At 43.3% G+C, this 27,256-nt stretch overlaps 6 protein-coding genes across 6 annotated transcripts; 4 read left to right on the forward strand and 2 right to left on the reverse strand.

Annotated features, from left to right (window-relative positions):
- Positions 1-1,185: 1,185 nt before the first annotated feature.
- On the forward strand, positions 1,186-3,192 carry HO133_001332 (uncharacterized protein; the record flags this gene model as incomplete). The annotated part of the gene is made up of 3 exons (XM_037292262.1): positions 1,186-2,027; positions 2,663-2,787; positions 2,819-3,192. The coding sequence occupies 3 exons, from the start codon at positions 1,186-1,188 to the stop codon at positions 3,190-3,192; spliced, it is 1,341 nt and encodes a 446-aa protein (XP_037151681.1).
- Positions 3,193-3,612: 420 nt separating this feature from the next.
- HO133_001333 (uncharacterized protein) lies at positions 3,613-5,921 on the forward strand (the record flags this gene model as incomplete). The annotated part of the gene is made up of 6 exons (XM_037292263.1): positions 3,613-3,696; positions 3,775-4,423; positions 4,495-5,027; positions 5,088-5,459; positions 5,516-5,731; positions 5,772-5,921. 6 exons carry the CDS (start codon positions 3,613-3,615, stop codon positions 5,919-5,921), a joined length of 2,004 nt encoding a protein of 667 aa, XP_037151682.1.
- A 5,594-nt stretch (positions 5,922-11,515) lies between these two features.
- On the forward strand, positions 11,516-12,438 carry HO133_001334 (uncharacterized protein; the record flags this gene model as incomplete). The annotated part of the gene is made up of 3 exons (XM_037292264.1): positions 11,516-11,901; positions 11,958-12,022; positions 12,116-12,438. The coding sequence occupies 3 exons, from the start codon at positions 11,516-11,518 to the stop codon at positions 12,436-12,438; spliced, it is 774 nt and encodes a 257-aa protein (XP_037151683.1).
- A 795-nt stretch (positions 12,439-13,233) lies between these two features.
- On the reverse strand, positions 13,234-14,225 carry HO133_001335 (uncharacterized protein; the record flags this gene model as incomplete). The annotated part of the gene is made up of 2 exons (XM_037292265.1): positions 13,234-13,716; positions 13,746-14,225. The coding sequence occupies 2 exons, from the start codon at positions 14,223-14,225 to the stop codon at positions 13,234-13,236; spliced, it is 963 nt and encodes a 320-aa protein (XP_037151684.1).
- Positions 14,226-21,607: 7,382 nt separating this feature from the next.
- On the forward strand, positions 21,608-22,942 carry HO133_001336 (uncharacterized protein; the record flags this gene model as incomplete). The annotated part of the gene is made up of 2 exons (XM_037292266.1): positions 21,608-21,717; positions 21,751-22,942. The coding sequence occupies 2 exons, from the start codon at positions 21,608-21,610 to the stop codon at positions 22,940-22,942; spliced, it is 1,302 nt and encodes a 433-aa protein (XP_037151685.1).
- Positions 22,943-25,824: 2,882 nt separating this feature from the next.
- On the reverse strand, positions 25,825-27,102 carry HO133_001337 (uncharacterized protein; the record flags this gene model as incomplete). The annotated part of the gene is made up of 2 exons (XM_037292267.1): positions 25,825-26,770; positions 27,017-27,102. The coding sequence occupies 2 exons, from the start codon at positions 27,100-27,102 to the stop codon at positions 25,825-25,827; spliced, it is 1,032 nt and encodes a 343-aa protein (XP_037151686.1).
- Positions 27,103-27,256: the final 154 nt, after the last annotated feature.

Genomic DNA, 27,256 nt, shown 5'->3' on the forward strand with positions numbered 1-27,256 from the left:
CTTACGACGAGAGAAATAAGAATAAGAAGTAAAAAATAGATGGGAATACCGTCTATTCAAGGCTTTTCCAATATAGCAATCTCGGCTATCCTACCATAAGTGTGTGCTGTGCCTCTCCCTCACTAGCCCCCAGTTAAGCTGTGGCGACATGATGACATGCTGCCAAGCGCCGCAAAAACGGCAAGAATTATGCGATTTTCTTACAACTCTCAATGGCTAGGGCAAAACAGCATAGTTCAACACCTTTCGGCCATAGCTAACGACCTTCTCTATTCCATACGCAACATGCGGCAGGTTCGTGACTGCGCCACTGTCATACGACCAGCGACTCATACATTGCTATAGGACTTTCCTCAGCGACCAATCGTTTTCATTTGCCACTGCTTCGGTGGCATAGTAATTGAAAGAGCTATAATCACAGTGAGGCTCTTCAGAGAAGAGTGGAAAATCAAGACTGGGTCTTCCGACCATCATGATGGGGATTTAGTCGACTGTATATCTGGTATTATCTTTCTTGGCACGCCATTTCGAGGCTCAGAAGCCCAAAGATATGCCGATATTATCGGCAACATCCTTTCTGGAGTAGGGTTAGGAAACTCCAAGGTCTACGAAATGGTCTCCCCGCATTCTCAAGCTCTGAAGGACCAGCTAAACGATTTTGTTCGCATAATCAACCGGCAACACATCCCATCATTCTGCTTCTTTGAAAAGCAAAAGTCGAATGTAGGGCGAATCATCAAGTCGCCTTTGGCGCGTCTTGTAAGGGAGCTCCTCTTCTCAAATGCCTTAATTCCCCAGTCTCTAAGCACAATGTCAAAAAGGCTGACCAAGCCTTTGTCTTTTAGGTAGTAATCGTAGACGAACATAGCTCCACGATAGACGGCATATCAAGCCTTGGCCTCGACGCCGACCACTTCCAGATTCATAGATACTCCTCTCCAAAAGACCCAAACTACGAGAGTGTGGTTTTTCAACTTGTTGAAATGATCAATAAAGCTCCTCATCGTACTAAAGCCCGTCTATATCGTGAGATTGTCTTATGATAATTTGTGTTTTGTACATCTACTGACTCAGTCCTTCAGCCCGACCTATGGCCATCAGCGAAGAACGTATGACGAGTCATCTATATATTCCTCTTACAACAAATTGGCTAACTCAAGACTCGCAGCGGTTGATTCTGACAACATGAAACAGTCACTGCGCGCCTTGGCTGTAAGCAGTCCCGTGTATGACAAAATCCACTTTCAAAAACAGATTGGAGAAAGATATCTGGCACCTGAGGAGACCTACAACTGGGTTCAGGCAAATGCAGTTTACACCAGATGGCTCAACAGGGACGACGACCCACTCCTCTGGATTCATGGAGAGGAAGGACAAGGGAAAACCCCGCTCATGATATCTTTGATCAACGGGTTGACCGATAAAGTCGAGAGAAGTTCTCGGCAAAGAGCATTGGCGTATGTTTTCTGCTTGTCTCCAAATGGGTATCAAAAAGATGCCGCTTTCATCGCTCGAAGCATTCTGCATCAGGTTCTCTACCAGAAGAAGAACAACGTCAATGCTTTCCACCACTGGTCGCAGGAATATCAAGCAAGAGATGATGCGTTGCTAAATGATGTACAGAGCCTCTGGAAGATATTGCAACTGACATTGACTGAAGCGAAACTGGTAGTTGCTTATTTTGTGCTCTATCGGCCAGAGGAGTGTGATCCTCATATCATGGCCGTCTTTTCAACCCTTCTTCAGGCTAACCACACCACTTGTCACATTAAATGGGTAGTAATTAGCAGCAAACACTCCGGCGACTACCCAGAATTAAAAGTCTCAAGGCGCATAGACCTCGCGACAGCATCTACGATCGAGGTTCCGGATATCAAACCCAGGCGTTCAAGCCCCATAAGCCTGAGTCCAATGTCTCTAGACACGAGAGAGCCTCAATCATCCAGACCGACTTCTTGGTCATCACATGAAATGAAGATACCATCTCCAGCCGAACAAGATATCAAAGTCAGGAACCTAGCGACTGTGTACGTACAACTCATTTTACTGCCCCAATACCTGTAGCTTGCTTTCCTTGATAATATCACGAAAACGGTACATTATTTCTTCAGCTTCTAGGCAGTGAAATAGCCTGATTGCTCTTGACGCAAGTGATCGCAGTCTAGCTTGAATAACGCAGCTGACAGTGAGATTTAGCTACTGCGATCGAATAGAGCGCCATTGGATTTGCGAGATCCAAACTCGTCGCCAAGACTCCGGGTCTTTGCTAATAGAGGCCACGCGCTTAAATCACGAAACTAATATCATCCGGCATGAAGGTATGGATCCCCAGTGTTTCTTCACGCTAGACGCTCACGCTGTCTATAGTCTTGCCAGAAATGGCTCTAATCCCTCACACTGAGACCAGTCTGAGCCCAGAGCGAAAATTCGCTATATCATTCCTGGAAACCCAAGAATTGAGTCTCCATGACGCGCGGAAAGCATGGAAGTTCAGTGGTCATCTAGATTACCTATTTGAGGATGATAGTAGTTGGTCTCACATTTTTTTGCCCTGAAGAAGATCAATTTTGACTCAATAGTAAGGCTTTCGCTGGCTCCAAGAAGCCATATACGGCGGTCACCTTCTTTCGATTCAGAAAACCCAGCATATTACTTCGAATAGGGAACGTGAAAGTTCCAAGCAAGACTTACGGCTCTGGGGTTCAGACGATGGGCAGGAATGCATTAAGTTAATGTTCTTTCCGAATTCTCGTACTAAGTATACCAAGGAGTATCAAGTAGAGCCAGGTAAGTCTAATCAATTCATTTCTAATGTTAGGTTCATGTGAAGCGATACTACATCAGGTCGAGATCACAATTCTTCTATCGGGAGGCTTACAAGTTCCTGCAGCATCGTTATTCAAAAAAATTGATCCGAAATGGATAGATCCATGGAATACTGATATACGACTTGAGTACCAACAGGACGACGTTTCAGAGACAAAAGAACCTGTTTCCAGCAAGAGAATAAAATTCAGCTTTCCTTCGAAGAAGGAAGAAAAACTAGAATACCTAATCATCCAGTTCCTCAATTCGGCTGACAGAAAAGATTTCCTCCGGCATTGGCCAGGCTCAGAGGTTGCGAAGGGAAAGCAACCTGTGACAGCCTCGGATTTACTGCCTTATGTGGCTAGACATCAACGTAGTTATTAGAAGGCTGCGCGATAGCTGGTAAATCGGTGATGACAACGCGAGGCTCGCGGCCTTTCAGATCCAATTCGCCACGATTGAGAGCTGGCGTCATCAAAGGCTTTGTATCATAAATTCAATACAGCGAACTTGTCGTTAAATACCAGCTGCGAGAAGCATGGGGGTGGCTTAGCGAGCTAATGCATCTCGCATTGCGGGCTTCTGCGCGGATGATCCGAGACCGTAGCCTCGCGAGCCTCGTCATCATGCGACGCAGAGCCAAGATGAAACTCTGCCTTGAGATATATGAGCCTGAAGGAAACGATGACGCTTCGGATGACAGCTAGAAATCCAAACACCGTTTTCAAGACAGCTATCACCGCCACGATCCACATCCCTCGGTGCTTCTGAGCTCAGTCCTTCTCAGTCAGAGCCCCTAACCCAATGCCTTCGCAAGCGCCCTCGAGGCGTCATCCATTTCGGCTCGGGGGCATAGTAGACAGGACGAAAGACTTTGAACATGTGCCTGTGAGTGAATAGCAAAGTGTACAGTCGTGTATTTACCAAGCATACCAGAGCTGACTTGAGTTCGCCGTTCGTTCTTAGGATCTCGAAGACCGTCGTAACCAGGTCTACGAAATTATAAATGAAGCCTCCTTCCAGAAATACGTTGTGTTCGTTGCAGCAGCAGGCTTCATCACCGACGCTTACGACATCTTTGCCGTCAACACAGTCCTTCCTATGGTGTCCTTGGTCTACTGGGATTCAGAATTTATGCCCAAAGGCACTTATACCGCCATGCTTTGCGCGACTCTGGCAGGAAGCATGATTGGACAAGTCATCTTCGGAGTTCTGGGTGATCTCTTCGGCCGCAAGAAGATGTACGGGCTGCTCCTTGTGATAGTTTTATGGGCGACCTTGGGCCTCGCCGCTTCAGCAGACGGATCATACCAGAGCATGAGCATCGCCGCGTGGATGTTCATCTGGCGTTTTCTCATGGGTATCGGCATTGGGGGAGACTATCCTCTCAGTGCTGCCATCACCAGCGAATTCGCACCGCAAAAACATCGTTCTTCGATGTTGGCAACGCTGTTCTTCATGCAACCTCTTGGTCAATTCGTGGCTACCCTCGTGGCTTTGGTTGTGACCTATCTCTTTCGGCACCAGATGAAGAGTGTGCAAAAATGCCAGACCTTGGACGTGGAATGCTACAGAGCTGTTGATCGGACTTGGAGGATTATTGTTGGAATTGGAGGTAATTTTCTGCGACTGCGCACGGAAATATTTCACGCATACAATTTTTATTGAAGACTGACCAGCAGATAGGTATACCTGCTCTGGTAGCAATGGTAATTCGGCTGCAGATACCCGAAAGCCCTCGGTATACGCTGGACGTGCTTTTGGAAGGGGAGAAGGCCCTTAAGGACACGGAAGGCTATTTCTTCGTCCCCGTGTCCACAACTGTGTCCCAAGAAGAGCATGAATGGGGCTCAGATGATGGTCTTGCACATTCCACTCAACTCTCTTCCGAACCTAAACCACTCACAACTAGTATGCAACAGACAAACGGCGACGTAGATTCAAATGAGATAACGATTACTCGTACAAACATGGATTCAAGACACCGAAGTGTCTCACCGATCCCTAGAAGTCCACAGATTCCCCGTAGGCCGACTCAAATTCACTACCATGAAACCACTTACAATCCACCGCCAGTTAGATCCATTCGCGGTAACTTTCAGTCCGGAGCACCCCCGTTCACAATGAAGGAATGGTGGTCTGGGTTCAAGAAATACATGTTCAAAGAGGGCAATTGGATTCATCTCGCTGGTACTATGACTTCATGGTTCCTCCTGGATGTATAAATACACCTCTAGTCGTCCAGCAAGTCGTGAGCCTAGGGGCTGACTCTGTATCAGGTATCTTTCTACGGCCTCGGAATGAGCTCACCCAAGGTGATCCAAAAACTCTGGGATGGCTTGAACGCCGATAGCCCGAATACGCGTACTGTCTTCGAGCTACTCTACGAAAATTCATGGCACTCGTCCATCGTCGTATCCCTCGGGGCGCTTCTGGGCGGCATCGCAATGATCTACGTAATCCAACACAGCAGACCCGTAATAGTGCAAAGTCTGTTCTTCGCTGTCCTAGGGATCATCCTCTTTGTGGCTGGCGGTACCTTCAAGCCGTTCCTCAGCTCCGCGAGTTCAGGGGATCATTGGGCCCTTGTCATCTTCTACTTCTTTTGCAACTTCTTCTTCAATCTTGGCGCCAATGCTACCACGTTCATTGTAAGCGGCACATACTGACCCATTTTCCTCAACAGGTCTCGCTGACCATTACACAGATACCAGCGGAGCAATTTCCAACGCGGTACCGCTGCACATGCCACGGTCTCTCAGCCGCGAGCGGAAAGTTTGGATCAGTCGTCGTGCAGCTAGCGGTCGGACTTTCCGGTGCCACGAACCTCGGTACCACATCACTAGGGAATTGGCTCTTAGGGTACGCTCCTCTGAAAATGGGCCGTGACCCTTCCTACGAGAGTACTGATCGTCGAAAACAGGTTCGGCGTGCTAATGTTCGCGGGCTCCATCGTAACACAGGTAGCCGTGCCCGATTCTCGAGACGCCAAAGGACAGAGCATGTCGTTGGAGGATCTTGCCAAGGGCGTTGAATGTACCAAGGAATTGAGCCCGCAGAGGTGGAATCGCTGGCATACGCGTCTTGGGCGTGATGAAGGTGCTGAGCCGTGATCGTTTTGTATTGGTGTATTGAAGGAAGTGTATGAACATCGATATTGGAAGCAATATATAGGACCGACGGTATCTCAATGACCTCCGTTACGCTAATTCAGGTCAAGAGTCAGGATTCTTCCTCCACACCAGGTCGGTCATGCCAGTCCAATAGCGGTTTACAAGAAGATGTCCCAAAATCGCTTACAGTCCAGAGTCATTACACGTTTCAATGGATTGCCTTGTCCATAACACGTGTCGAGAAGAGAGCTCAAGAACAGCAGAACGACGAAAAAGCTGAGAGAAGACATGATGACGAGAGAGGTTGAAGATGTAAGGCGACGCAACGAGCACAATACAAGGGAATTCTCGAGGCATATGAGATATATTCACTCGGCTAACGACTTGCCCTGGTTCCTCTAAAGCCTTGAATGTCTTGTGCCTGTGCCAAACAGTCGTCTTAATTATAAATGGGTAATCAAAACCGGCTTTCAATTTTCGCTACAAACATCAGCCAGCCTACGTTCAAGCATATATCATGAAACGTGATGCTGACAGGAGCACACGATCCGGCGAAGCTGGAGTTTTTATGTTGGTTTGAAAGATCCTGGTCGAGATACAATTGTCCGTAAGCAGAGACAAATGATGAGCGTACCTATGCCGCCGCAAGACAGCCCGGTTCTGTACTAGCTTAGCAGCGTCCTATCATGATGGCAGGTCTCTAGACTTTAATGGAGAAACTAAAAGCTTGTCGATGAGATAGCGAACAGCTAGATAGATTAACGCCCCAGAATCACAAATGTTGTGCTGTAGGATTTACGGCGTGTGGGGAGGTGGATAGAGCCACTGACGGCGGACGAGGAGAGGCAGTTGTTGCGGCCTGCATTGGAGGTCGAGAGGCCGCGGGTGTGGGATATGAGTTGAATGGGAGGATGCCGAGGTGGATTGGGAGGCACAAGGAGCGCCTTTTGGGGTCGTGAGAGATGAGAGGATTGGGAACGAAGGTAATGCGATGGAGACAAGCATATGGAATGCATGATTTGCTGAATAGGTCCCGATCCAAAATGGCATTATTCATCTGTTAATTGACAGACACATGGCTATGGGCTATGGGTCATTGAAAGAGAACAAACCAGCGAGACAAAACCCAGATGACCAGATGAGAAGGCTTCAAAACGAGACGCGCCAGTCTCATTCCTCGAGATGCTAATCGCGTCGACTGGCTCTTGTATGCTTTCGCTCTACGCCACCTTTATGCAGATGTTTGCGTCTTGACTCCAGGAGTCTTTACTTTCTTCTCCAGAGCTGACATTCTTCGGTCGAGAAACTACTCCGCGGGATTCCCTCAGGAGCTCCGCAATCACCGCAAGCGGTGACAACGATGCCCCTCTCGTTGCTATCGGTTGGCAACGAGAAGGGGAAGACTTCCCCTTCTTGAGCCTGTCTCCTGGCGCTCCGTGGCGCTGTCTTGTTGATCAACAGCGTCCCCTATATGACGAACATCATCGCCGGCAGATGCTGCCGGACTGATACCGGCGTGGAAGTTATCGAGTCTTCGAAGCGCTGCGTTCCTAGGAGTAGGCTTTAGCTGATGAGCTGATGAGAAGACGTCGAGCGCATCGTTTCGCGGCGTCCTTTCTGTGTTGTAGGTGTGCAGTGCGATTTCGCCACGCTATGTTGCTCGGTCAGCCGTTGGTGCCTGCTGCTGAGCGAAGACCCATAACCGTACACCTTTCCTGAGAATTCTCGATGGTCCTGCCGTGTTTCCGCGTTCGTTGAATTGCCGTTGCCCGCTCTTTCCTATCACCTCTCAACATCTCACGGAATCGTCCCTCTGTGCCTTCCCAAACCTCGCGCCTTCCACTTCAACGTATCCAATCTCTCGAAATGAGCTAAATTGGCGCCTTGGCCCTTGTTTGCATAAACCGCCTGCTTCTCCGAACACTTCCCCCTCTTCTTTTTCTCCCCTCAGGTGAGTCCCTCCCCTGCTAGACCAGCTGACAGAGCGTAGTCTATCAGATGTGATGTCAAGCCAAACAAGCCAAACAATCCTTAGGCCCCGGGCCTGGCAACAGGTTCTTCAGTAGTGGTGCTTTTTTCTTTGCACTCAATTATTCTACCCTTTGCAAAGGGACACAAAGGCACTGCCTCTGCCCTCATGTGTTGCCGGCTTTACACTGCCGCCGGTCGACGCTTTGCACCCTTCTTTTCAATCTCCTCTGTGTCGCCGGCCTTACACTACCGCTGGCGTTACCATTTCTTTTTTCTCCTGCACGAGCTTGACCTTGTCGTGTCGCAGGGGCTCGAATTATCCTTCGAGGGGTAACTAGCAAGCTCATCTCCTTGTGTTTCTGTATTTTTGGCGATGGTGGAGGCCTCCTTGCATCTGTAGATAGCTTAGCAACGAAGACATTCTCCGTCTATCAATCGTGCACTTTCAGACCATGCTGCTGTTACCTTCGTTGCCGTAGACCTCGTCGCCCTGCTTGCAGGTGCAGAATGTCAGACTTCTGCTATGGCCAGCCGATGAGAGGCTTGCCCGCCAGTGCTAATCAGCAAGCATCACGCAACAATTCCTCCGCTAGAGAGACTCTACGTTTCCATGCGGGTGACGTGGTCCGATCTCCGCCAGCTTAGACTCGCATACCGAATCTATACAGTGTCAGTCTCTAGCTCTATCCAGCTTCCCCGAGCCCACTAACGTCGTGATAGGATCTTGTCTGTCGGGTATTTAGCTATCTTTCTCTCAGCCTGCTGTCATATGGGGGGACAAGACGACACGGACTGGTTGCTTTGTCGTGATGATACGGAGCAGAGGCGGCTCTTCAATGGCCCATGGCCATTGTGGCTGCCATGGGGACGGAAAAGAAGGATTGGAAAGGCACGGAAGGAGGGTGGCATAATAATACAGTTGATGGGCCTCCTGGGTCTTTATGCATTTCTTGTTCCTCGGCTAATTCTATTGAATGTTTGTTGCTGCCCAGTGCCATGGCCATTGCGTGCAAATCTGCTCAAACCCCCTTAGTCCGTCCTTGGCTTCACAAAGGCCCGGATCTTTTCGTGAAGCACCAAAAGAGGAAAACAGGAAAGAGAGCTTTAGGCAGCCGAATAACCCTTCACTCACAATGTTCGTATCATTGGGAGCGTCCCTCGCGAACTGGCGGCATTTGTGGACGTGTCTGCTTTTCTCTTCCGCCATCGCTGCTTTTCATTTCCTCCAACGCCCTCTCTCATACTCACCGTGGGCTTCGACTGGATCCATGATGATAGCGGCAGTTCCGTCTGCACTCTCCGTCCATGTTGTCCAAGATGGAAGCTATCAGAAGCGGACTATCGTGTAGCTCTTACACGACCTCCTACCAGCAATTTCCCCTCAGGCGTTTATGATCCGTATTTTGGAAAACTTGCATTGTGAGACCATGTTCCAAGCCATGCAGCTCTCATGGCTCCTCTGGGCGTTGTAGACCGTTCTCAATCCATCCCATATCCGACCACGGCGAAACCCTTGCGATAACCTTCCCTTTTATCAGCGCCAAAGGAATCGGCCCGTATACTCTCGAGTCCCTCGACTCCCGGAGATTGTCCCCTAGAAGCCAGCAATGACCATCAGGCACCTAATGTAAAGATTTAATCAGCGATTTCCTGCCAAGCCCGCGCTGACAATTGTCAATCTTCTAGGTATAGACCTCGTACCTGTATCATCATCTTCCCCCCTCTATCCTTCACGACAAAATCTCCCGGCATCCCCATAACCCGTTTTATGGCCCCCGCACCCTGCACCATCGGATGCTGAAAATCGACAACATCTCCCACTTTGACCCCCCGACCTCTTCTAGATGTGCGGTCTATGTATACACAGACTCCTCGTACATTGATCGTAGGTAGCATAGAAGGTCCATCGGTGAGGGCGAAGCAGCCGACATGGGTTGTGAAGAAATGACCGATGAAGAAATATTTGACAACCGCAAGGGCGATACCGAATGTGGGGGGACGGAGCAGGGATAGGAGACGGGGAGCGAAGGTCATTAGATTGGCATGATGGGGTTTTGAGAGGAAATAGGGTAACAGTACGAGTTTCGAGGTTGTTGATGTGAGGTTTTGGCCCGAAGATCGCAGCCTTATACAGACTAGCTATATGCGGTATAGGTGCTTGGCAGAGGGGCATATCCTCCTGCAGCAGGCTTCCTGTTTCATAGAATAATCAATCCTCCTACCCGCGAGAACTCAGCCTCATCAATTTGGTTGCTGGTACTTCCATACCTACCTGAATTGTGTCGCGATGTTGTCTAAGGTAAGCTCTATAAGGACTAGCTTATCTATGTTCCTTGGTAAAAACAGTCGACAGGCCAGTATGCTCTTCTTTGTATACACAAGATTGCAGAGAAAGTAAGCTGCTGCTTCTATCTGACTCCAGTGGCAAACTCCTACAAACCCCGTGATTCCGCAGTTGCGCTTTCCGATGCTCTCGCCAAAGCAGTCAAGCACGGCGACTACCCGATAAAATCAACAGATTGAAGGTCGCTATGAACTACTCGTACTTAATTCACTCCAATTCGTCTATCTCACCTGTGATTGAGAATATTATGCTACGGATCGTTCAGTGATACCCAGCGTTTCGAGGAACTGTAGTGTTATGCGGTGTTTGCTCGAAGCATTCCTTTGAGGCGTGATCATTTTTCGATGCTAGGGGCGAGGCTGTGGTCCGTCCGGCGCAGCAGGGCACAATTCCCCACCCTCATACCTCTTAAGTCTCGAGTTTCCTACCTTTTGACACCCGTTGCGTCGTCAACGTGCATAAAACTCCGTCCTGTTAGTCGCAATTTGCGTTTCAAAAAGTATGGTTGGTAGACTATTTGTAGTTGTTGTGGCCTTTATAAAGTGGCATGCATATTCTCGGGCGGCGTGCCATGCACCTGAAATTAGGTGCCTAGCGAAGACACCACTTCCGCCGTTCATACAGAATGGTGCTTTGCCCACCTCAACGTTCGTTTTGCAAAAAGGTGGTCCCTTGTTGCTGTCTTGCTGAATTCCGACTCTTCACAACTGTCAAAATGCTCGCTGCATCTAGTGAACGGTCGACATCTCTTTTTGCATATAGCATAACCTTGATCATCCTATCCACTGTCGCAGTTATCATGCGTCTGATCTCGCGACGCATATCTGCAGCTAGATTCTGGTGGGAGTACGTATTTTCTGAGCCCACATTTCGAATTTCAACCCAGATCTTGAGTCTCGAGACATCTCTTGCGGGTCTCTACCCTCAAAACTTGTACCTGGACTCGATTAAGCTCCTTAAAGTAGGCGATACTGACGGCGATATTGTATTCCAGCGACGTTTTCATTGTGATCAGTTTGGTATGACCGCTTTTCATTGGCTATTCACCTTGCTCACATTTTGTAGCTGGATTCCTATGCAACTTATGTCATGGTCTTCATTGGTATACTGGAAGAAATCTTGCAACATGATACATCGCCTGACAGAAAGTAGATATTCATCATGGCATGGGACGTCACGCCCGGTTTGTCGCAATACCTCAAAGAATGGTGCTGCTGAAAGTACGTTCCTCGCATCTCGACAGACTTCCTTCTAGCCTGGCATTTGACGTCCTTCGCAGATGATCTACGCCAGCGACGTCAACTACCCCTTCAGTATCTCCACCATTAAGCTCGCCATTCTCTTATTCTACCTACGGCTCTTCGGATCGCGCACAGGCTTCAGGAAAGTCCTCTATGTGACCGGCGCCCTCGTCATCAGCTGGTTTATTGGCAAATCTTTCACGGCTATCTTCAGGTGCACTCCCATAAGCGCCGCCTTCGTTTTCGATACGTTCTATCAGGAGCAACATTGCATTGATACTAATGCCTACCTCATTCCCACGTCTGTTTTCAATGTAACGCTCGATGTCTGGATTCTCGTTCTACCACTTTACATCGTTTGGACGCTGAAGCTCTCGCCAAGGCGGAAGTGCGGATTGAGTGGTATCTTTTTGCTGGGTGCATTGTAAGCCAACCGCAATTATTAAACTCCACTCTGTACTCACACTATGGGCAACACAGCACCATTGGCGCAAGCATAGCAAGGACATATTTTGTATTCAACGTTGACCTCTCGGACATTACTTGTAAGTCCCTTACCCATCAAGCACCCTAACGTACCGTAACGTGAAGCTCTCTCCGTCATATTTCAACCCACCTGACAGACTGAAAAACTTCAGGGTCCTCCGTCACCCCAATCAATTGGTCCAGCGTCGAAACCAGCGTTGGTATCATCAGCGCTTGTCTCCCAACCCTCCTGCCGGTCTTCGGGGTCTTGGACCGCAAAGTCCAAAAGACCACAACCTTCTGGCGCAGGCTTACCAATAAAAGTAAGGACCTGTGGTATTTGGACTTCTCAGCAAGACAGAAAGGAGAAACGACCCCCACATCGAATGAGAAGATGGCGGGACCCCCCCACATTTGTCTCTGGGTGATGTCAGCTGGCGGGGCCCTCATTACGAAGGCTTTGGGTACGACGACGCATTCAAGGGACTTAGATTAAAACATCCATCGCCGTAACGACTATTCGTAACATAGACTAGGTCGTAAATAATGAACCCCGAGCATAAGGTTTCCAACCGTGTTCCCCACCACGAGTCGACTCGTTCGTTGCCAAGTTTCCCTGAACTCCGCTCAAAGAGTGGAGGCTCCTTCTTAGCCTATGAGGTCTTTCCTTCTTAACGATCTGGTCTTCAAGCGGTCTGCTCGTGACAGCAAGGTTCATGCAAGTATTACCTGGACATGCGCTGTATCCCGCACGTACCTCTTTGATATATTTTAAAGGCCTCAGAAACGCCAAACTTCGTCAGAGACGTCCGTACCGTTCCAGCTCGGTATTTTTCACAGCAATGGCAGCGGACTCGGGCACATCAGAACTTCGCCCAAAAAATTGTACCTCTTCACCCCCAGCAGCCTCCGACATCAGCTTTCAACCGGCAATGCCTGCGTTCCATTTTACTCGACAGTCCCCAACTCGACAATCAAATCTCCCGCCCCTTCCTGGGCAACCGGCCTCAAGCTCAACTTCAACACCCCTCCAGCCCAATAACGATGAACTCCGCACCGTTCACATCAGGACTCAGGTCAATACACTCCTCGAATACCTGATGATGATCATCCTTCATTGCAAATAACCCCAGAAAATCTTCCGCCTGCGCATCATCAAGCACATCAGATTTGATCTCGCAAGACGGAGTACCGGGTTGGTTGGAAGGCGGCCTTGACCTACCCAACTTGCAGAGAATCATTGCCCTTATGCCAATACTTTACTCCAGGGTTCCACGTCAGGCTTCGGTTGCTATTCACTCGCAAGCTTCGCTTTCTTATTGTGTGGTGAGCGAAACCTCTTCGTAACTGTTTCTACCATTCTCCCAAACCAGTAGAAATTGAGCACGGTCAAGAGAGTGTTACTGCCCAAGTAAGTGTAGGCCAGCCAGAGCGGTAGCACCTTTCCATCGGAAAAGCGCATCACTCCTGAGTCTCCGGTCCGTGTACTCGACCCCAGTCCCTCGCCAACGTTTTGTTGGAGAATCGCTAGAATGTCCTGGTACACCATCACCGACTGATAAGTCCCCCAAACAAGCCGGGACCCGAAGAAAGAGGCCAAGAGCGCAACGCCATTCACTAGCTGAGCATTTCCACCGGTCATGTTGCACTTATCGAGGTACCAATGGAGGTTCAAGAATGGTGTCGACATAGCGTAGAGTACGAACGCCACACCGTAGTAGTTGGCAAATGGACGCTTGTAACTCGCAGTAGTCAGCTCCATGTGCCTCCATAGCTGTCATCCTCTAGCATCGGGAGACTTACAAACCCCAAGCTAGTAATCAGCAGCGCGCTGACCGCATGCGCCAGCGATCCCCATCCTAGAATCCCCACATTCGTAGCGCTGATCTTGACATCCCATATGAAGTATCCTGCCGCGAACGCTTGCGTCATGCCGAGCGCGCCTGTGTATCCCCATACTCGCTCCTCCAAGTTCATGTTTTCCCGCTCTTTGTCTGCCAAGATTGTCCAGAATGCCAGGCCGCAAATGAAGATTGCTTGGATTGTTGAGACGACGCGGATGTTCCAATTGATCTTGGTCCGTGGTGGTAGGGACGTGTAGGTCGTCGCGAAGAACTGGGCGGAGAATCTAGGAGCCAAGAAGTTCTCCATCAGGTAGTAGGCAGTGAATGATAGGAGGACTTCGTGGCCGTGGAGGGGCAGGGTTTTGAGGGACAGCGCATCCGCAATCGGCTGTGTTAGGGAACGTATGAGAGCTGGAGGCTGCGGCAGAGGGTCGATCATCTTGACGACGGGGCCTGTTGTCGATAGGTGGATTTCCTCAAGTCTGATGTCCGCGGACAGAACAAAATTGCGTCACATATCGCACATCGGCGTTAAGTTCAGCGACGGGTTTAAGCGTACATACATTACTCCATTGGCGACGAGCGTGTGTAGAAAACCTTTGGCATTGACGTTACCAGTTGCACCCCGACTGTATCCTTCAGGAAGATGTTAGAGATATAAACATTCGATAGATTGTTGTTGTTCTTTCCATCAAAGAGAACACGAGGAGATCTTACTTCTGCGCTTTCTTGCAATGCATAATCAAATTTGATAGCATGAACACGATTCGAGAATCGAGATTGTGATTATGACAAATACCCCGATGCAACTTTGTTTCATCTTTCATTTCAATCGAAGCGAAGTACACTACCTACATATCAAAATGGGGATGCGATCTTCTTAATGCCAAGAAACAACACAGGAAAGCCCGCTACTCGTATTTACCCGTTATCACTAGAAAACGCAGTTTACTAGGAAATACAGGTTTTTTAAACCCGATAAATCCGGCGTAATATTAAAATGCTTACTTTCTACGATAATATAGTCTAGCCTATTCTAACGTATTAAAATCTATATTCTAAAGAGTATAAATTATAAAGTACGTTTTATAGTATAGTTTAGAATTTAAATAATATAAATTAGCTTATTATTAACTAAGTAATAATTAATAAAAGAATTTAGAACTATCTATCTTAACTATAACTTACTTCTTAATTAATAAATAATAATAATAATACTATAGTAATTATAGAAGCTTTATATTCATAGATATCGTGATTGATATATACTATTATTTATTATTCGAGTTTAAGATTAAGCGATTTTAAATAAAAGATAATAGATTAACTAGAAACGAAAAAGCTCGCTTAGCTACTAGCGAGCAAATATTATATTTAATATTAATATTTACTCTATAGTAGTTATATATACTTACTATTACTAATCGAAAAGATATAATATATTTTATAAGATATTCCATATCAAGTAATATCATACCGTACCCGGGTATGATATGAATAGAGTCGGATAGCATACCATTTTTCTGGTATGGGTTCGGGATCTTGGCGGTATATCCCACGGTATGGTATATCTGTGATATCATATCATGGAATAGTATATATATGGGATATCCCTACTAAGATTTCTATATTTAGAAGTATAAGTAGCTATTCTAATCATTATTCTAATCAACTATGACTACCACTATTATCTACCATAACTGCCACTATCATAACTGCTACTACTATGGCTGCCCCTATCATGGCCGCCCCTATCATGGCTGCCCCTACCATGGCTGCCACTACCATAGCCGCCCTTACCGTAGCTACTACTATCATAACTATCACTATCATAGCTATTATATAATAGTAGACTATTTTAATAATAAATAGTAGTAGTTATAATAGTAATAGTTATAATAGTGGTAGCTGTTAGAATATTAGATATATAATATATAGAACGAACGAATTAATTCTCTAGAATCTCTTCGAGGCCAGATTCTAAATATAGTATAAAATTAGATAGCTAAAAAATATAGTAACTAGAATACGCGGAGGTTATATTTCGATAATAGATATAGTAGTAATAGATATAATAGTAGTAGATATAATAGTAATAGATATAATAGTAATAGATATAATAGTAATAGATATTAATAATAATAGTTATAATAGAGATAGCTATAATAAATAGTTATAATAGTAATAATTATAGTAATAGTAACTATTATATCGAATTTATCGAATAAATATATCTAAATATAGAAATTTTAGTCGAGATATCTTATATATATATTATTTCATAATATGATATTATAGATATATTATATCGTAGTATATATCGCTAAGATTTTATATTATACTAGATATAGAATTATATAAATCTTAATAACTTATATTATATTAGAGTATAATATAATAGATTAATATCTTATATTATACTATATCTTTTTAACTAGTATTTACTATAGTAAATAAAATTTATAGAAGTAACTATATATCTATATAGATTATAAGATATATATATATATAAGTTTTTAATAGAATAGAGACGCTAGAAGACTAAAATTCTATTCGCGATTTATATAATAAAGTAATATTCGAAATAATAATTAGCTTATATAATCTAGTAATTAAGAATATTATATATAAAAACTCGGCTATTAACTTATATATATATTTATACTTCTATAATATATATATATTAGAGTAGCCGTAGTAGAAAAAAGGCTTTAAAAACTAAAATATACTAGTCTATAGTATACTTCTTTAGAGTGAAGTCTATATTTTTTCTATAGGGTTTTTTTTTAACTATAGCTGAATTTGAATTATAAGTCTCTAAGAGTAATAACTTAATATCGAGCTAGATTAGAGATTAGAATATCGCTATAATAATATAAGTAAGTAAGTAAGTAAGTAAGTAAGTAAGTTAGTAAGTAAGTACTATAAGTACTATAAGTACTATAAATAAGTAAATAATATAATTTCTTTATAATTATCTAGTATACTCGTCTCTATATTATTTAAGACTCTATAAAGATAATAAATATTTTAAATATTACTTTTTCGAGCGCCTTAAAATTTATTATAAGGTGAGTTTTATAGTTATAGAATAATTAGATAATATATATTTTTATTACGAAGTAAAAAAGAAATTCTTATATCGACGATAGTAATAATAATATTATACTTTCTAGATCGCTATAATACTTCTTTTTAAATATATTATTAAAGCGTTAAGAAGCCTTAATTTAAAGAAGATTAATTAATAAATAAAAGAAGGATAGCTAAAGAGGTATTTTAATATACGTTAATTATTTTAAACTTAATATTTTATAAATTTTATAAAAAAAAAGTATTTAAATAATATAATCTAATTAAATCGGGTACTCTCGAGTTAAGTTAAGTCGAGTTACTAAACTTTAAAATAATATTATATAATCTTTTAATAATTTTCTCTATAATATACTAAATAGTCGATATTAATTAAGACTATTAATGGCGATAATAAGGCTTATAAATATTATATTATAGCTTTAAAAGATTTTTATAAATAAGATAATAAGGGGAGTATACTCGATAAGATCTATATAAAGTTATTATTAAATAATAAGAGTCTAAGTAATTAATTTTTAATAAGACCTTAAAATACTTTCTAAAGATTTCGAATAAATTTAATTCGTTTAAAAATATAATATCTAAGATTTTCTTAAGTCGTATAATAATTTAAAGAATAGACGTTTTTTATTATCTAGATAAGAGTATATATATAAATCTCTCTATAAGTCTCTCTATAAGTCTTTTTATAAGTCTATCTATAAGTCTATCTATAAGCTTATCTATAAATCTATCTATAAGTCTATAAGTCTATATATAAGTCTATCTATAAGTCTATCTATAAGTCTTTCTATAAGTCTATTAATCTAAAGTAGAAATAGATATATAAGTCTCTCTATACGAATTAATTATCGAATAAGTAATCGAGATAGTTAAGAAATAAACTTATTAATTTATAATCTCACTATAGCGAAAGAATTATATTTCTTATTATCTCTCTATTAATAGCTTTAAAGAATTTAAAAGAGCTATCTAAATATATATATTAAGATTTTATAATTAACGAGTATTATTAAATTCTTATAGCCTTTAAAATTAGCTTAAACTCTTAAAAAAAAAAGCTTTATTTTATACTAATTATATTATATTATAGTCTTATTTCTATTACTCTTACTCGACATATTACTAAAAAGACTTATTTTTATTAAAAAGTATATTAATATAAATAATAATTAAATTTTACTAAAAAGTAAGTTTTAAAATTATAGATTTTATAGATAATAAAATGAAATTAATCTTTAAGAGTTATTTCTATTAAATATATAGTTAAAAAAATATTAATAGAAAAAAATAATTATAAAAAATTAAGTATAAATTAAGTAATAAGCTTTTTAAGATATTATTTAGATCTATAGAGTTAATTTAGTTAGTTATTAGATAAAGAATATACTATAATTTATAATTTAGCGAAGTTATTATAATAATTTTAATTTATAGAGTTAGTAATTTAGAAGTATAATATTTAGATAATTAATATATATAATATAGATAAGAAAGAAAGTATTCTTAATTCTAATGCTAAAATAAGAGTTATTTATTTTAAGTATAATTTATAGATATATAAAGCTTAGAATAAAAGTAGAGAATAGATATCTTTTATTAAGTATATTTCCGCTATTAAGAGACTTTTTATATTCTTTATAATCTTTAAAGATAAGCGTTAAATAAAGATCTAATACGATACTTTAGAGAATAAAATTATATAAATTATAATAAGTGAAAATAATTAAATAAATAACGTGTTAGATCTAGAGTAATTTATTAGATATATATAAGTTATATCTTTTTATATATAGAGCTTCTAATTTACTTTTTATAGATTCTTTAAATTATAGATTTAATAAATTATTAAAAAATAGTATTATCTTTTTATATTTAATAGATATATATTATATATTAATATTAAAGTAATCTAGTTCTATATTAATAATAATATTATTCTTTTATATCTATCTATTTATATTATATATATTCTTTAATTACTAAATATCGAATTTTTTAAATCTTTAGCGATTATATATCGTAAATATCTAAAGAAAAATATAAAGTTTAAAGATAGCTATATAATAAATAAAATAAACTTTTTTTAATTAATTTAAATAATAAGAAAGAACGTTATAATGAAATAACTAATTAGATATATATAATAAAAGAGTAAATTATTTCTTATTTAACTATAAGTTATTTTTAATAAATTAGAACTTAAAGTATTAAAATCGTTATCGAGTATATCTATAAATATTATAATTATAATATTTAATAATAATATTCTTTTTATATTATTTACTCTAATAAATATAAAGTAAGTTAATTAGCTAGTTTAGTAAATTAAGATTAGAAATTATAATTTTATATTATTAGAAAAATTTAATAAAGTATATAGCTTAGCTCTAATTACTGGCCGAAAAGGTATGGTATGGTATGGGATATTGACCTGCCATACCATACTCTGGTATGGTATGGGATATTGATATTTGCATGATCCCATACCTGGTATGGTATGGGATCTTGGCGGGATATACCACGGTATGGTATATCTGTGGTATCATACCATGGAATGGTATATGTATGGGATATCCCGTTGGGATTTCTATATTTAGAAGTATTCTCGTCATCATTCTGATCAACGGCTCGATAAATCCGACATAATAGCTACTACTACCATGGCTGCCACTACCATGGCTACCACTACCATGGCTACCACTACCATGGCTACCACTACCATGGCTACCACTACCATGGCTACCACTATCATGCCTGCCACTACCATGCCTACCACTACCATGCCTACCACTACTATACCTACCATCGAAATGTGACCCCCGCGCATCCCAGCCACCATGTTTTCCAGCCACCTAATTTTGTACTATATTTAGGACCTGGCCCCGGAGAGGTTTTAGAGAATTGATCCGTCCGTTCTATATATCACATACCTGACATTTTAACAGCTACCACTACTATGGCTACCACTATCATAGCTACCACTATTTACTATTGAAATAGCCTACTATCATATAGTAGCTATGGTAGTGGTAGCCATGGTAGGGGTAGCCATGGTAGTAGTAGCCATGGTTGTTGGCCAGAATGATGACTAGAATAGCTACTTATACTTCTAAATATCGAAATCCCAACCGGGATATCCCATACATATATCATACCATGGTATGATACCACAGATATATCATACCGTGGTATATCCCGTCAAGATCCCGAACCCATACCAGAAAAATGGAATGGTATCCGACCCTATCCATACCATACCCGGGTACGATATGATATCACTTGATATGGAATATCCCATAGAATATATTATACCTTTTCGGTCAGTAGCTCTAGTAAGTAATATCTTATTAAAAATTATTAATAATAATCTTATTAAGATAAATTAGTAAAAAAAGAATAAGATTAAATATAGATAAATATATTAAGATAAAATATAGATTATAAATCTTAATATTATTTAATAGCGAAAGAATTAATTCGCTATAAAATAGTTTAAATAGTAATTTCGAAATATATATTATCTCGAACTAGCTATTTTTAAAGATATAAAGAGAAATAGAAGTTTAATTAAAAAAAAGGCTATTATATCTTCTATATTAGATCTATTAATATTATTAATACTTACTTTACTATAGTAGTTATAGCGAGGTAAAAGAGAAGATATAAGAGAAGGCGTAAGAGAAGGCGTAAGAGGAGGTAGAAGAGAAGATAAGAAAGTAGTGATAGAAGAAGAGGTAGTAGAAGAAGAGGTAGTGAAAGAAGAGATAGAAGAAGAAGAGGTAGTAACGGTTTTTTCACGATTAGATAGATCGATAAGGCTCAAAAAACGATAAATTAAGTTCTCCGATATTTTAATATCGCTAGCAACAGAAGATCAGTATTTTTTATTATCATTATGCCCAGTTATTATAGAATTTTAATAAGAAGTAGATATTTTGATATTGCGCCGGATTTATCGGATTTAAAAAAACTGCATTTTCTAGTAAACTGCGTTTTCTAGTAATAATAGATACCCGGAAGTGCAATCTACTTTACTACTCGGTTTTACCCCCAGATGTAATTCCCTGACAGTATTCAATAAGAGTTTGATATAAAGTTGAAAAAGTAAATTAGGGAGCGCGGAGTACGATTTCCCAATCTTTAAGAATTTTATAATCCGTGCTATATTGAAGACTTATCGTTCAATTTTGATGAGATATAGATATTTTTGAGGGTCGGAGTTGTCGGCGATTGCATCTGCTAGGGAATTACTACATGTAGGAATCGTAAAGTAACCTCCGAAGTCGAACCTTGATTAATCCTGATTATATAGCAACAGAGTTAAAAAAAGGAAAAAAAGGAGAAAGAGCATTGTGATACTTAGATACAATATTCATTTTGTTAAATTGTGATTAAATACCGAAGTCATATTCATCATACTATCTTTGTAATTACGAGTACTGTGTTCGGTAATGCACGTAAGGTAGTCCAAAGATCTCTACATTTACCTATCTGAATCCACTAGTGGTAATATTTTCTGCATCACCATGCAATGCGACGTCAGCACGATGATTGACTCTCCATGATCAGATTGAACACGATGCCTTTCCCAGTATCCCAGTATCGCATGCCCCATCTGCCACGACTAGAAATACATTGCCATATGATTTTTGATCTGGTATATCGCTTGTCTCATCGTTATTCACATATCAACTGTAGCCTCGTTGCCGAAGAAAAGCCAGGATGTCTTTTGGCGTCGGCGTTGGCGATATCTTAGCGGTCTCGAAGCTTGCACGCAGTGTTTGGAGCCAAGTTCGAGACTCTTCCGATCAGTTCAATGCCATTCGCAATGAGTGAGTATGCTATGATGATGGACGCTTCAACAGAGTTGCTGGTCTCCATCTCGTTCTCGAGGATGTTGCACAAAATTCATCACGGTGTCGGCTCAGCGGGAAGCAGAAAAGCGATCTGTCATCGTTGATGGAAGGAACGCAGAGCCTTCTTGAAGAGATTGCTGTCGTCCTTGAAAAGTACGAGAGTCTCGGAAAAGAATCATCGACGATAGGTGCCAAGGCGGAAAAGGCCTTGAAGAAAATACGCTGGGATCAGGATGCCATCAGAGGCTTTCGCTCTCGTGTAATCTCGAACACTACGCTGTTGGACGCTTACAACTCTAGTCTCACAAGGGAGGTATCTCGAAGGGCGGCCGAGAGTGTGGCTACCCTGCATGAACGTATGGGAAGTTTACAGCTGGATCAAGACCAACGAGAGCGGCATGCACTGTTCGATTGGCTGACGACCCTCAATTTCCCTGCACAGCAGGATGTCTTCTTCGGTAGACGGCAAGAAGGCACAGGCCAATGGCTTCTTCATTCAGCGGAGTTTAAGACATGGATGAGCACGCCAGGAAAGACGTTACTCTGCAGAGGAATGCCAGGTGCAGGGAAGACTATACTGGCATCCACGGTCATAAACCATCTATCAACGCTCTGCAGTGATAAAATCTCCGTGGCTTACATCTACAGCGATTACAGAAAGCAGCACGAACAGACACCTGTCAACTTGATTGCCAGTATTCCGAAACAGCTTCTTCAACATCAGACATCAATTCCCGAAGACATTAGGAAGTGCTATCGCCACCACGCCAACTCCGGGACCTGCCCGAATGCAAAGGAGATATACACCCTACTCCAATCTACGATTTCGGGGTTTTCTCAAGTCTACATAGTCGCGGACGCAGTTGATGAACTGTCTATTCAAGTCCGCCAACCGTTGCTGTCGAATTTATGCGCGCTTCAAGAGATCCATACACTCAATGTGATGGTGACTTCACGCTTCATTCCCCACATATCCCGGGAATTGCGGGATCCGCTGTGTCTGGAAATCCGCGCCAACGATGAGGATGTTCGCAGATTTGTGCAGGGGCATCTCAATGATTTGGCTAGATGTGCCATGGGAAATCCTCAGCTGCAAGAAAGCACAGTGGATTCCATAGTGAATGTTGTGGATGGCATGTTTCTGCTGGCTCGGTTGCATATGGACTCATTGACGGACAAAACGACCTCTAAAGCATCATGAAATCTCTTGAAAACTTGCCAAAGGGCACTGACGCTCTGAAAACTGCATACGAGCAAGCTATGCAGAGAATAGAAGACCAAAAGCCTGGCTTCGGAGATCTCGCGAAACGGACATTGACCTGGATTTAATACACCTACGAGTTGTTGACAGTCGCTGGAGTACGCCATGCGTTGGCAATAGAAGTTGGAGAATCGGAGTTCGATCAAGAGAACCTCGACGAGATCGAAGATATACTTTCAGTCTGCTGTGGTTTGGTAATCATCGATCCAGAAACAGAGGCGGTCAGGCTGGTCCACTACACGACACAGGAATATTTCAAAAACTTCGGTTCCCGACATTTTCCAAATGCTCGAGAAGACATCGCCGTTAGCTGTCTTACATATCTTCTTTTCGACGAATTTGGAGGAGGCTGGGTTCGGGATACCACCAAGGAGGGAAAAGATGGCAGTCTCGGGTGGGCCTACATGGCAGCAGTGAGAGATCGCCTACAAAAGTATCCCGTTTCTTCTGTACGCCGCGAGATTCTGGGCATGGCATGCAAAAGATTACGCCGGCAGTTTCGAAGATAAAGTGGGTAGATTATTGACAATATGAAAGATGAAGATCACAGCTCTATCAAAAATATCGGAACTTCCTCTGCCGCCAAAGTTAAGAACTTCCTCTGCCGCCAAAAACCGGTCAGCTAGGCCGCCGTCGTAGTCCTCGCTGGAACCCAAGATGTCGCTTGTGCATGCGCTGGCACCCTTCTTAGGCGGCCATGGTGTGGACTTCCTGGTTTGCCAGGTGATCCGAGGCCTCCTATTGCCAAGGTAAGAGCGTGCGGAGGATCTAGCCAACCGCCGAGGCCGGCCATTACTTTGCAATCTCGGACAATTGAAGGATCGGCGAAATCAGGCCACTGGTTTTGCCATGAAAACAAAGGCTGGAATGATTTCCCGGGTTCTAATATAACACTCGACGGAGGACAAGGGAGATCACCGAGGTTGAAAGACTGCGGAGTACCACTTTTGTCTAACGTCGATAGCTGGTTTGGAGCAAAGGATGCAGTGGAGGTAGCGTGTATTGCTAAGATTGAGCCGCAGCCATTGTTAATGGTGATGGAAAAGAACAAGGCGTATGCGCTTGGAGATATGCTTGTGATCAATTAGCATATTGGTTTGACCAAGGCAAATGGAAGAATTACGGGTTTAATCCAGAGGGAATGGTGACTGAGGTTGGGCTAGGAACTGTGGCGAGGCAAGCCGTGTTGGTGGACTCTTGAGGCCAATAGTATAGAGACACTGACTAGAGTCTACCTCAGAATTTTGCAAAATCACGGAACAGAGCCTGAACTTACCGATACTTGTATGGTGCAGATAGACGCTTGGCAGCCCGAGCTGTAACTTGGAGATGGCTGAACAGACTGATTTGCAGCAAAGGTATGATTGGGAAGCAGCCTAATAGGCTGAGATGAGTCGCCAAGATTCAAGTCCTGAGAAGGACTCCGCGTTATCTTTTCCCAGAAGCTACAACTAACATGCTGCGCGAAAATGATAAGGTTTGAGAAAAGCGCATATCGAGAGCATTGGATCCGCATATTGAAGTTGCCCATTCAACGACTGAGCTTGGCAGTAGAAAGGAAAGAGAATCTTGGGCGTCTTCTATGTATAATGAAGTCACAATTGACGGAGCAAAGGTGGTGTATCGGAGATGAAAGTGCTGCTGCACGCTTTAGGGTTGCAGCATATGTGTATCCCAGACCTGCGTCGAGAGCGCACTCCGGTCGCCGAAGCTGCAGGCTCTCTTGCCTGGGAAATTACATTTCGATTGAACTGCCCAGGAAAGGCAGCATAGAGGCACCTAGGGATCGAGGAAGCGTACGCGCACGTATGGACAGCCAGCACGATGCGGACGTGCTCTCGAAGCGCTTGCGAAGGAAACAAAATGCTGTGATGAAAAGGAGTTGCAGCATACGTAAGGCAAGAAAGGATGTTGAGTGTGCTCTTACGCCCCATCGTCGCGTGCGGAGGCACCGGATCTGATTGCGAGCGGACGGCACAGCTGCGTGAGGGAGGCTCAGCAAGTCTCTCAATAGGTAAATCTAGCCGTAATGTAGAATTATAGTGAGCCCCTCTCTGTATATTTTCTGTCCGTTTTTTGTTTTTGTTTTTTTGCTGTTTGCGAGAGCGCTCTAGTCTTACTAGTAGAGCCAATGCTCTGCGCTTCCCAATGACAATTTCCCCCGAGATCGAATCCATCACTACCCTAGTTCCAAATGCTTCACTTTGCATCAACAGGTAGCTCTACGAGTGGACAAAGAGGGAATTGGGCAGTGCGGGGAGTGTATATCGAAGTGGATGATGTTGGTGGAGCTTCGTTATTCCCCGATGCCGAAAGCATTTATTCAAAATCGTTGCTTGCCAGATGACGCTACTGAAACACATACCACTCCATTTCGAACAGCATATCCGTTGCTGAAGATCAAAGAGCTTGAGAACTCAAGCCAGTCTGAAACGCTGCATTCGCAACGATCCTTTTTTGCGCCACACGGACGAAGCGAATGATTGTGAGGAGGAACAATGGAGTCAAATCTCCGCAAGGATACTAAATCACTGTTCCTTGTTGGTACAATCAATCCCAGCGAGACAGGAAACAGTTTGACAGAACAATGATACTATTCGGCTCTCAGCTGGGACAGTACGTTCCCACCTCAAAGAAAATTGCCGCATTGGGTCGCGCGGAACCAAAATTGATCAGAGTCGGGTAATACCCGTAACGTAAGCAGCCAAGATCGTACCAGCCTCCAGTTCCGTTGTTTACACCTGGGGATAGGAGACTCGTCAGCTGCGCTCTTCCGACACGCGTATAGTACCAGGGGAGGTAGCCCAGAGCCAGGCGTGTAGTCACTTACAGTCATAGAATGCGCCCCTGAACAGATCCAGCGACTGAATAGACTGACTCGACGCAACCGGACACTGCACAACCTGGCTCGGTCCAGTACATCCGGCGATCCAGCCTACATTCATCAAATTAAACGGCTTGGATCCATAAGCCTGTGTGATGTTGCCGGCTGTCGACGTCATGGAGGCGTTCGGGTACTGGTTGGTGAATGCGTTTGCGGTATCGTTGACCGTTTGCCCGCTCACGGAATAGAATTGACATGAGCCGTCATAGTAGGTGGCGTAGTTTTGGCAGGTGAGCATAGGCGTTATTTCAGCAGGAGCGGCAGATGAAGAGGTGGTTGTCATTGGAGCTGTCATGGCATCGAATGATGCGCCCATGTTTGCAAACTCGGAGGCATCGAAGGGCGCCCATTTTAGATCAAGAGGATGGTAGCAAGGGCAACTTGTATAAGCGTTGTAGGTCCCGATGCAGAGTTGCTTTCCGTTATCGCCGCCACAATCGTCGCAATTCGGAGCTGCGGTGATATCTGGGCATTCAGGGGTCGATGCCGTGGGTTGTCGAGAAGTTGAGATGTCGCTCTCCGGAATCACTAGAGGCTGCGTTGGTAACAAAAGGTTGTTTAGCTGTTCGTAGACTATCCATAAACACATCTCGGCGACGACTTGAAGGAGCGAGCTGCTGGCGGCTAGTTGAGCGATTGTCTGTCCGGCGGTTACGACTTGTGAGAGTCCGACTGCTACAGCGGGGATCAAAGGGGGCAGTTGGGCGCCAGTTGGAAATTGTATGAGGTCGTTGAAAAGGCCGCCAGTGCCGGTTTGACCGATGACGTCGGCGCCCAAGGTGCCAACGTCGCAGCTGCTGCGTTTGTTTCTGGCTTTGGAGGCGGCGCAGGTGTCGCTTTGTGCGTAGCTGACGATGGCACTTTGGAGGGCTACGGATGATGATCTGGGAGTCAGCATACGTTTCTCAAGATGTCATTTTAGCCCCCGAAACAAAATGTCTCATGTGCAAAATAAACACCCCCGCGGGCTGGAAGGTGATACTCCGAAACGACGTACCGGATGGGAGGGCAATCGTTACCGCGCCATCGGTGGCAGTGGATAAGATGGGCCCGCTGATCTTCATTTAGTATATACGAGATTGAGCCAGAAAGCGCGGCGAGAGAGATCAGATTTTGGGAGAGAAACTTACCCAGTAATGGTGCTGGATGCACAGTTCCAGGAAGTAGGAGAAGGAAGCGTGCTGTAGTCACAAGGTGCATCTGAGCCGGTGGTCATTTCCGCATAGGTTGTTCGTTGTTGCAACCACACCAGCCTGCATTCGCGATTGATGTGCAGGCGTTGCCTGGATCTGCCTCGTGGGAGCAAGTTGGCGAGGCCGCTGCTGCTCGCGGAGCGAGTGTGATGACAGGCTCTCTTGCTAGTAGGGCGG

This window comes from Letharia lupina (genome assembly GCF_014066315.1).
Source record: "Letharia lupina isolate WasteWater1 chromosome Unknown contig_12, whole genome shotgun sequence".
NCBI classification, from domain to species: Eukaryota; Fungi; Ascomycota; class Lecanoromycetes; order Lecanorales; family Parmeliaceae; genus Letharia; species Letharia lupina.